General features: G+C 36.5%; 1 protein-coding gene across 1 annotated transcript in view; it reads left to right on the top strand.

Annotated features, from left to right (window-relative positions):
* The window catches only part of VWA8 (von Willebrand factor A domain containing 8), a 398,466-nt gene that overhangs the window by 376,632 nt on the left and 9,735 nt on the right, over nt 1–12,099 (top strand). Inside the window, exons 41-42 of the mRNA XM_031958441.1 lie at nt 9,531–9,656; nt 11,273–11,431. Of these exons, the coding sequence (XP_031814301.1) occupies nt 9,531–9,656; nt 11,273–11,431 (285 nt within the window). The remainder of the gene's footprint in view (nt 1–9,530; nt 9,657–11,272; nt 11,432–12,099) is intronic.

Raw genomic sequence — 12,099 nt, forward strand, 5'->3', positions numbered from 1 at the left:
AATATGTTTTTATTTATTTAAAAAAATATATATTAAGAGAAAATATTCATGAAATAACAAATCATGGAGTTTTTTTATATTCTAAAAGCTTGTGATCTCTCATTCCATAATTCTGAACCATATTTTCCATCATTCTTAAGTAGACCTTTTCATTAAAGTTGCCTCTTATCAAAGTATATATTGATTTAATTTAGAAGGTCTGATTAAGCTTTTCATAGAATTTCTGTACTTCGTCAGCCTCTGAAACAAATGTTGGAACATAATCTGCAATTATTTTCATGGTGGTCTTTTTGCAAATATGTATTTTAAGTACTGCAATATGAGAAAGCTAAATATCCAATGAAATGATGTTTCTTATTGTTTTTGGATACATAATATAACCAGTTCCAAAAAATCTGTCATTCACCTCTTCAAGGATAATCTATAATCCATCCTTTCATATGTCTAAAACTTCCCTTGGTATTTAATTTCAATTATAACAAGCTTGAGGGTCCATCACCAGGACTAAAGGGATTACACGGAAAAATGATTAAGATGGTCCGTGCCAAAGCCATACTTCTTTTTTGGCATCTTTAAAGGAAGACTACATATACTAAGTGAAGATATCCAAAAAAACAGGAGGCAGTGATAATAAGGGAATGATACTAAAGCCTGCCAATCCTCCACACTGGTTCTTCCAACTGGGATCAGGAAAAGGAAAGGCTAAAACCAGGATTGTCACCATGGAAACTCATTGAAAAAAACAGGAGTCCATAATGGTCTTATGGGAAGCTGCTCCTAAAACTTGTATATGGTTCATGTCAAGCAGGTATTTCATAGGGAGAAGAGGGATCCCATACAGGTAGGTCCGATTGATTTTCTACCTCTAAAGTCACAAATAGGGGATCTCAATCAGCTAGGGTTCCAGAAAAGGGGCAGGTTAGAAAGAAGTGAATATTTATAGATGGTCTAAAAATCATATGATTCTTATTGCACAGTGGCAGAAAAGAACGAGTGAAATATGCAAGATGAAGATACATTTTGCCTCTTTCACTCTCATGAACTCTCATGACCAAAAAAAATAAAAGGCCCATCACCAGGCATCTGGGCTACTGGTAAATGAGCCTTTCCACATTAGCTTATCTGCTCCATAGAAAGAAAACACAACTGGCTCCTAAGACTGTAGTGAGAGTCTGTTAGAGCCTACTTATGGCCTACTGACAGAATCTTAGAGGGCCCAGCATCATCCCCTACCATGATAATAAGAGGAGGATTTTTTGTGGGAGTAATTCCTTTCTAAAATGGTTATTTTGAGAAAGTATTGCATCACTTTTTATATTTGCTATAACATGTGAGGTTCCAGGAAATATTTTACAGGATCTTTGCCCTATGAAAGTGATCGCTTGACCCAAAAAACTTGAAAACTGCCACTTTAATACAACACAATAGTCATATAAAATTTGTACATAAATTAGTCATATAAAACCATATAACCTCATTAGGAGTCCAAATCCTATACTTTCTTCAAAACCCAGCTCCATATTTACCTCCTAAATGAAACCTTATTTTATATATTCAACCCCAGAGTCATCTTTCCCTTCCTTTGAGTTTCCTTATTACTTGGGCATACAAACACTGATCTGTGTGCTTATGTATCTCTTTAGAAGTCTGTAACACAGCTTATCATATAATTATTGTCTAATTGTAGAGATCTATATCTTACCCTACTTCTGTCTTCCTTACAACACCTAGCATAATGCTACTGTCACTTTTTTGTTTTTTCTTTCTCATGATTTTTCCCTTTTATTCTAATTTTTCTTTCACAACATAACTAATATGGAAATATGTTTATATTGCTTGTACATGTATAACCTATTTCAGATTGTTTGCTGTCTTGGGAAGGGAAGAGGTAAGAGAGGGAGGGAGAAAAAATTTGGAACTCAAAATCTTACAGAATGTTGAAAACTCTCTTTATATATAATTGGAAAAATAAATTACAAAAAATCCAATCACAACAACAATACTTGGCATAGATATGGGTTTATAGTTTCAACAATAGTAGCAACAAACACTAAGCACCTACTGTATGCAGAGCATTGTACTGAATCCTAAGGGAGAAGGAAAAATTAAATAAGAGAAGCTCTCAATTTAGCAAGTAGAGCACATAAATAAAAAATGTATAATGCAAAAGAATAGAAGTATTTAAGAGAGATACAAGCCAACTATGATGTGAGGATATGAGAAGGAAAGAATCATTTCAACTAGAAAATCAGGGAAGATTTCATGGAAGACATGACTTTTGAACTGGCCTTAAAGTATGGGCAGTATTTCAAAATGCACAAAGGGGAAAGAGAGGTGATTCTAAGTATAAAAAATAATATAAGTAAAAGCAATAAAGGCAGGAAGACACAAAACATGTAATGGACTAGCAAATACTCTAGTTTGTGTGGTGAGAAGAGTATGCTATGAAATGAAGATCATTTGGGAGAGTTGTATCACATTATTGAGGTCATTAAATGCCAGAGGAAGGTATTTTAACTTTGGTATCTAATAGGGAATTACTGGAGAATTTTCAATAGAGAAATGGCATATGCGTAAGAAATATATGAAGAATGGATTGGAGAGAGAGGAAGAGGAGACAAGTAAATTGTAATAAATATTTGCTTAATTGAATTAATTTGTTTTGATTGTGCAGTTTTATTTTAGAATTAGTAGTCTTGTTGGTTCTTTTAAGCCTTCACACTGAATTTATACCCCAGGTCTTCAGTACCTATTTTATTGAAAGAAATAAATATCTTTTTTTTTCCTGAAATTATGAAAGTTAGGGGTAGGGGATTAAATATGATCCACAATGTGATATTCCATTTTATTCTTTCTCATTATTGTTCTCATTCCTAAACTCAAAATCTTCTGTGAGAGAGTGCTCCCTATTTTAATTCAGTAGGTTTTTTTATTAACTGTTTACTATGTTCAAGATACTGTTTTAAAATGACATTCTCTTGTGTGGTTTTTTAATGAAGTGTTTTAATAAATGAAAATGAAAGGGTTTTTTTTTTTTAGCACTTACTAAAGGCCAAGCTGAACTAAGAGCCTGAGGTAAGATAAAAAAGTGGAAAGAGTCTTTCTGCTTGACTCCTACATTTCAGTAGGGGACGCAACAAGTATAGCAGAATCTAGGAAATTACAGGAATGATGAATGGAACAGTAAGGCAGAACAATGGTATGTCCTTTACAGAGGCAATGGTAGCATAGAGTCAATTAGTTCTAGAGAATTAAAGGTAACTGTGTGACTAAAATTTCTTTGGTCAGTGCTGTAAGTATTTGTGCCAGGGTCACTTTGGACAAGAAGGTCCTAGAGGACCTTAGGAGCCCACAGGTGGACTCAGAGCTTGCATTCCAGCTTTGGCTTTCTCTAAGATGTCTACTGTATCTGAAGCACAGATAAACTCACCCAGGATAAATATGCTGTACCTCCATGTACTGTGCCCGTTTACCCTGTGCTGTGTGGGAAGGTTCAGAGGAGTAAGTGAGAGACTCACCAGCTGCCACACCTGCTACCTGAATTTGCCTATCAACATGTTCCCACACAAAGCCAGTCCCACTGATTCTTCCATGATCTGGATCTGGAATAAGTTACTGACCCATAGAAACTGAAGGAACCTGATAATGATGCTAAACTGTAATAGAAGAAACTGTTGCTTTATATCTCTTCCCTATCATTTCCTGTTAGTTTGTAATGAAATTCAAGAATACTCTCCCCCAAAAAAGTCAGAGCTCTCATAGCATTGAGTATATTGGAAAGAGGGAGAGTAACAGGAGAGAAAATGGCCCAGGTAAAAATGAGGAGACAGGGTCTCAAGGAAGTCAGAGCTAAGTAGGAGCAGCGGCAGGGCAGAAAATGGCCTAGGTGAGTAAGAGTAATGCAATCTCAGTCCTCAATTTCAGTTTCCAGGACTCTACAACCTTATATGTAATAGGAAAAAACTGGAAGAACCCTGGGTTCTAATCCCAGATATATAACTTTGGGCAAGTCAATTAATCTGAGTTTCATGTCCTCATCCTAAAATGAGGTGATGTCTAATGACCTTTCCAGTTATAACTTCCTTTGACCTTCTAAATTCCATCTTCATGACTTATTTTGTAAAGTAAAAGTTCCTTGAATATTCAGTAAAAAACCAAGTTATTCATTTGTGGGGGTTTTAGCTACTATATGTGATTGAAAATCCTGGCAATTTCCTGTGAAAATATTAAATACTTTAAGAGGCTTAGAAAATTGTTTGGAAATGCTCAAATTTTATTCAATAACATAGTCGACTATAAAACTTGGGTAGGAAAAAGAGTCTCTTTTTTCAGTATCTTAAAATGCTGAGCTTCAGTTACATTAATCCATTCTTGTATAAGTACAACTAATGAAATCATCATAAAAAATTTTTGCTTACTTTCTCTACCAGTTTATATTTTGCAATTATATTTATGTTTTACAGGAACATGATATTTAGTATATTTTTTGTTTTGTACTGATAACAATAACAAAGCATCTTCATGTCTCTCAAAAACAGTCAAGAAAATTAAGCCCACATGAATAAAACCAAAATGATTCAGCATTTGTAAGTGTAATGTTTTCATTTAATGGCAAAAGGAGTAAGAAAAGAAAAGCATTTGCATACTTTTTAAAAGATATGTTCATATCTTTGCATAAATATAAATTTGGACTTGCACATGACCTGCATGTGAATAAAACAGCTCAGTGAAGACTTAAATAATTGGCATTAACTATTTACAAAAGCTGACCAAAAAATTACAACAAATCTCACACTGCCCATTTTACCATCAAGTGCATAGTCCTCCATTATCCACTGTCTTGAGCTCTCATCTGCTGCCTTGGGATCACATCTGCCACTTTGGCCTTCATGTCGGTTGCCTCCAGCTCTGCAGCTGCTCTTAACCTTGCCAGATTGTAGCATAGCATCTCCCTTTGGCTTGTTCCTTATATAGGGTATGACTATACTCTGGTGAGACTGATTACAAAAGTGCCATGGAAGAATGGGTCTCATTACCATGGGCTCATAGGTATGGAGCTGAAAGGGACTTTGGAGACCATTGAATCAAACCCCCTTATTTCTCAAAGAAGGAAATTGGGGCCCCTGAGGCAGGTGATTTGCCCAAGCTCATACAAGTAACAGATCCCCAAAGTGGGAACTGAACTAAGGTTTTCTTCCTCTGCGCCGTGCTGCCATGATCCTGAGCAGCCTTTATTGCCATCTCCAAAAGCAGGGTCCGTGGCCAACAGAGCCTCCCTTGGCACAGTGCCCGCCTGCTTATTTTCTCCCTACAGTTTGTTCAGGCTGGATCTTACATTTACGTAATGTTTTTAAGTTTAAACTTTACATGAATTATCTCATTTGATCATCACGATAACCCTGTGAGGAAGGGATTCATTTTATAAATGAAGAAACTGTGGCTCCAAGAGGTTGGATATTTTCTTTGGAGTCAGTCACACAGCCAGTGAAGAGCTGAGGTAAGATTTAAGCCTTGGTCTTCCTGGGGCTATGGGAGTACAGAGGATACAGAGCTGAGGTTAGGGATCTCAGATATTTCTTAGCTCAGTGACCCTGAGCAAGGCATTTAACTGAACTCAGTCTGTCTCAATTTCCTCAACTATAAAATAGAGATAACAGTATCATCTTTGTCCCAAGATTGTTGTGAGGATCAAATGAGATATCTGTAAATAATTTACTCAACATATTGGCTAGTGCAAAGTAGGTACTTAATAAATATTTGTTTCCTTCTTTTCTTTTTGACTTCTAATTCACTTTGTTATTACTATAGAATTGTTCCCTGTAGTAATAAACTTTTCCACTGTATGAAATATGGGCAGTTTCCTTTTCATTTGTAATCATACCAATGAGTGGAGCATTTGCACTTGAAATAAAAAGATCTAAAATTTTCCAAAGCAGAATACTTCAGTAATTGGAATGAGTCAGCAAGTAAAACATAGTAAGTACTTAATACCTTTTCTTCATTTATTCATTTACTGGCCTTTCAGAATGGCTAGAGTCTGTTTCACATTAAAATCCTCCACACTTTCTTGGCCAATTACCCTGAAATGTTCTAACTGCATAATTTGGATAATTCTTTTTCTAGTTACCAGTAATCTCATCTAATAACCTTTTCTCAGCCCTCCTCCACCTTGGCTTCTCTTCAACCTTTGCCACTGACAATCATCTATTACAATCACTTTTCCCTTCTCCCTGGATTTTCATGGCACCGAACTCTCCTGGTTCTTTTATCTTTAACCTTTTCAGTGTTCACTGAGTCAGTATCTGTTTCCCAACACTGTTGTAGTTGTATACCAAGGCCCAATTTTCTCCTTCTATATGCTCAAGATTGAATCAATTCCCATGGGTCTTTAATTAAAATATCCTCACAATGTAGATGACTCTCAAATCCATCTATCCAGTTATCACATCACATCTATCACATGGGGGAACTCTAGCCCCCATGTTACCTGCCACCAGCTGGACATCTCCATCCCAGATTCATTTCCCTACCTTTCCGGTTCATCCTGCATATAGCTAATTGTTATTGTTCAGTTGTACAGTCATATTTGACTCTCTGTGATACTGTGGACCATGGCATGCCAGGCTCTTTTGTCCTCCACAATTTCCCAAATGTTGTTATCTTCCATGACGCTCATCTCATTCATCTCATCTGCCATTCCCTTCTCCTTTTGCCTTTAGTCTTTCCCAAGATCAGGGTGGTTTTCCCCTGAGTCCTGTCTTCTCATTATGTGGCCTAAGTGTTTAAGCTTCAACATCAATATTTGGCCTTCCAATGAATAATCTCTTTAAGTATTTATTGATTTGACCTCCTCGCTGCCCAAAGGATTCTCAAAAGTCTTTTCCACAACTTGAAAGCATCAGTTCTGTGGTACTCGGCTTTCTTTATAGTTCCGCTTTCACAGCCAAACATTGCTACTGGAAAAAGCATAGCTTTGAGTATGTGGATCTTTGTCAGCAAAGTGATGTCTCTTCTTTTTAGTGGGTTGTCCAGATTTGCCATAGCTTTCCTTCAAAAAGCATCTTTTAATTTCGTGGCTACAGTCATCCACAGTGATTTTTCAATATAAAATCTGACACTGCTTCCTTTTTTCTCCCTCTCTTTGCCAGGCAGTGATTGGGACCATTTGCTATCATCTTAGCTTTTTGAATGTTTAGCTTTAAGCCAGCTTTTATGCTTTTCTCTCATCAAGCAAACTCCTAATTCTTCCTCATTTTCTGCCTTCAGAGTGGTGTCTGCTACCAAATTAATAATTCTTTAATGCACAGTTTCAACCATATAACTCCTGCTCAGAAAAATTTAGTGACCACTTCTTGCCATTAAAGCTTTTTACAATTTTCCTCTAGCCTGAATTTCCAGGTTGATGTTACACTGTTCCTCCTCACACAGTCTATGTTTCAGCCAAGTGACCTTCTTACTGCACACAATAATACATCTCCTACCTCCATACCACTGTGTAAGCTCTACCCTTATCACTACACTACACACACACACACACACACACACACACACACATATATACAATTCTGCTTCTTGTTAATGCTCTCCAAAATTACTGATTTTTTTTGAGTCTGCTTTTTATTGGCTTATCCATATATGTGCTGTTCTGCTTTCTGCCCCCTCTCTCCTCCAAGCTTGAGGGCAAGGACTTGTATTTTTGTTTGTGTATCAGAACACAGCAGGTGTTTAATTAAATGCTTATTGAATTGAGCTAAAGTACCTTTCCAAGGTCCAGGTGTAACTAGCTGTGTACACTGTTATTATTTGCTGTGCTTTAGTAATCATGTGCAGTAGTTGTCATGATCCTCATTTTAGAACTAAATAAACAGGCTCAGAATAAATATGGAGAGAGAACAAGTCTTCCAGCATCCTTTTCTTTCTGAATCTTAGCCTTCCCACCTTCCCAGTCATCGTCCATCCTCTTGGTCTCCTTTCACTCTAGCTTCTAACCGTACTGACTTGTATTCTGATCCTTGAACATTATACTTCATCTCCTCTCTCCCTGTCTTTGCAGTAGTTGATATTCCCATGCCTATAATATTCTCCCTCCCAAGAATTCCTAGCCTCCTTTAAGATTCAACTCAAGAGCAACTTCCTCCCCCTCTCCTTCAAGGTTACCTTACATTTACTCAGTATTAATCTTATAAATTCTGATATAATATACATTGTTTGCCTGATTCGAATGTAAGCTTCTTGTGGCAGGGACTGTTTTTGCATTTTTTTGTGTGTCCACAGCTCTTAAAATAATGTTTTACACAATCGGTGGGAATTCTGAGGCACCTGAAAGATGACCATCACCCTTGGACCAAGGCATTCTCCCTAGTCTGTTACTTACTAACTATTGAACCACTGTTTATTCATATATATCAGACTAGCTTCAGTGCTTCTAGGATCTCAAGATATACCTTGATGCTGATCTAGGATTTTTACAGTACTCTAGAGCAGGGCTTCTCAAACTTTTTCCACCTGCAGCCCCTTTTTACCCAAGACATTTTTATGTGACCCTGTTTATATAGTTATATAAAACATTTACTAATAACAAATCAAAATTTTGCTACTCCCACATTCAGTTATAAGACCCCATTTGGGGTTGTGATCCACAGCTCAAGAAGCTGAGCTCTAGAGGCATTCTAGGAGATATAGGGGAAATGAACAAGATGTTTTAAGCCCAAAAATCTTGTTGCAAAAGCTTTGTTAACATAAAGCTACAATAAGACTTTTGGATATTCCATTTATGTATGTTACAGTTTTATATTTAAATATTTATATTCACTGTTCTTTACACATCATTTTATTCTACTTTGCATGGGAATGATTTCCATATATTATTGCAATTATTGGAAGATGTTGAAAATATGAAAAATAACTCAATATATTAGTTAATGCAATAGAACAAACATAAACTTAGTTCACAGAATATGGCCATACCACTGTTTTTAGCTATTAAAAATTTTTAGGGTAAGTCATGGAAAGCTTCTAATTATGAATTATTTTCTAATGGAGGAACTTTTAGTACCATGACTCCACTGTAGTTACTCAGAGATAATTTTAATAAATCTTGCTTTTTCTTTTTACTTAATAAATTTTCCAAGAGCAATTGACAGATGACCCAGAACAAATGCTTCTCTGTTAGATCTCTTCATATTGTACAGCTCTCCAGAGGTTCATTTGCATGCTATTTTCTAGATCCTATGTGTTTTAAATGTTAACATTTCATCATTCACATTAAAGTACCATATGTGAAAACCATTAAAACTGACAAAATCATCAGAAAGAACGTGTTCTTTGACAATAGTAATAAATCTCACTATGGAAGAAACGAGTCTCTTTATGAAAGTGTTCAAGTTTCAGTGAGGTAAGCCAACATGACCATCAGTTATTGAAAAGTCCTGGTGGATGTCCTGGGGTTTTTTTCCCTCTATGTAAAGATGTAGACATATCCCTGCATAGTTAAATAGAACTCATATGACATGTATATTTTGTCATTTTAGGCCAAGGGTAAAGAACGACAATGGCTGAAACACCAACCTAGTGGGGAGTTAGATGATGCTAAGATAATTGATGGATTGACTGGAGAAAAAACAATTTACAAACGTCGAGGAGAAATGCAGCCAGAAGTAAGTATTCAGAGTTCATTAACCTCAGAAAGTGAGCATGATAACTGATTGAGTCTTGTGTATTCTAGCTTTCTTTGGTGTCACCTATTTTTACTTTTCAATTTGCTAGCATTATAAAAAAAAAACTGAAATTTAAATGTGGCAGTAAAAAAAAAAAAAAGCATTGGGGAAATTTCCTCTTTGAGGAAATGGAGGCAAAGTGTGGTTAAGTGACTAGCTGTTTGATCCTGGGCAAATCACTTAAACACATTTTGCCTCTGTTTCCTCAAATCTAAAAAAATAAGGAAGTTGAACTTAATAGTCTCTGAGCTCCCTTCTATTTCTATATTTGTTATTCAATGCTGATATATAAGTAATACAAGCGGGTGAAGTATTTAGCTGCCAAAAGAGATCAGTGATTTCCTATCTTCATGAGTAATCAAAATTGCTGCACAGTCACTTGTCATATTAAAAATATGGACTCGGAGAAAGTATCTTGGTAGTTTGGGAAACTCTTGTTTCTATGTCGTTGACATGACAACATTTACATCTCTGGGCAGCTTTTTCTCTTCACTGACTCCCATCATAGTAATCATATATTTTTAAAGGAATATTTGAAATCATTAGTGGTTGATCATAGCAGTGTACTTAATTTTGGTGAGTCATTGAGCCAAACTGACCTTGCCTAGTATCCATCATATTTGAAGTTCTGTGGTTATGAGATCATAGACTAAGAAGGTAAAAGGAAACATTTCCTTAAATTTGCTAAATCTCTTTTCTGTAAAACTTTCACATTTGTGAGCAAGTACACAATACCAGATTAATTTGGAATTATGCAAAGGAAAATGCAATAGCTATTTCTTTACACCTTGTATATTGCCTGGGAAGAGTACACAAAGTTCAGTTTAATCTAGACACTTCACACTTCAGTTAACAAGATTTGTTGCTTCATTGTCTCTAGTATTATAGAGGAGAAGAGAGAAAATTAGCAGTTCACCCATGGGTGGAGATGGGTAATAAGATGGTAATAAAGAGAAAAGAAATGCTCAAATTTTTTTTTCTTAAATCTTTTGGCAGACCATCTCTTCAAACCAATTTGTTCAGGAATTCAGACACATCTTGTGGCATATGGGGATAATGATTTGGGGTTGGGAAAGGGTAGGAAAAAACCCTTTGTATAAGTGATTGTTAAAGCAGATGTGGATTTTTTCCCCCTGAGGTATTTATAACTATAGCAGAATTTAAAGCATTGAAGCACTAATTAAGAATGAAGTGGAATTTTTTTTTGCTATTATTATTATTTGGGGGAAAGTATTAACAGCAATAAACTAACTTTACAAGATTGGCTTAGACCCTCTTTGAAATACGATGGTATTCCAAAACATTCCCATGTGGCTGCTGCCATGAGCAGATATCTAAGATCCCATTTACTGAAACAAAATCTGCAGAAACCTTTCTACCTGCTACTCTGGGATGCAGGTAAAGTTATTGGCCAGCTGGCCCTCACAGCAAAGATCTTGTGCTTTGAGAGGGAGCAGTATTCAATCCCAGAGTAATTTACTGTTCTTATTGAACAAGGAGAGCTTCGAGAATGTCCCACTTGTAAATTGTGGGGTTTGTTTGTTTTTTACTCTCAGCTTGGGAGTCCTCAGCAGAAACCCAAACGTCTTCGGCTCTTGGTGGATGTGTCTGGCAGCATGTATCGCTTTAATGGGGTGGACGGTCGGCTGGAGCGCTCCATGGAGGCTGTCTGCATGGTCATGGAAGCTTTTGAGAACTATGAAGAGAAGTTCAAGGTAACTGAATTTGCAAACAGTTCAGAAAAGAATTTGATAACACATCCAAAACCAAACAAAGAGTTCAATGATAATGCATCGCTGATATAGGTTGCATGCAACAATGGGGGGGGAAATGATGTAGGCAATGGAATAATGGCAGAAGGAAGAACTGCAGAATGAAAAGAAGTTGTACCCCTAGAAAGATTAGGAGGATTTTCAAATTTGTTAGTGATGTTTTGGTTCTTAAGTATTAGAAGCTAGATGATTTTTATAAGAGTCTTAAAGTTTTATATATGCAGTAAGAGAAAGTTTCACATTGGAAGTCCTTTGCATTCCTTCCAGACATTTTTTTATCTGGGGTATTCAACAATCACATATCTCCCTCATAGAAGGAGCAGAATATAAGCTTCTAGAAACCATTGAATAGCCCTCCCCAGTCCCCATTATGTGTCCCCTGAATAATAAGAATTAGAATTCCTTGTACCCCCTGAATGAGAACTCTCCCTCTACGAAAGCATGTCAGCACTTTCTCTGAAATTTAGCACCTCAGAGTGTTGCCTGGAGTACTGACAGGTTAACTGACTTGCCAACTCACACATCTGATATGAGTCCAAGGCAGGACTTGAAAACAGACCTTAAGACCAAGCTCTTTCTCCCTAGTACATAATAGCTACTGCCAATGCTAC

This window comes from Sarcophilus harrisii, chromosome 3, assembly GCF_902635505.1.
Source record: "Sarcophilus harrisii chromosome 3, mSarHar1.11, whole genome shotgun sequence".
Classification (NCBI taxonomy): Eukaryota; Metazoa; Chordata; class Mammalia; order Dasyuromorphia; family Dasyuridae; genus Sarcophilus; species Sarcophilus harrisii.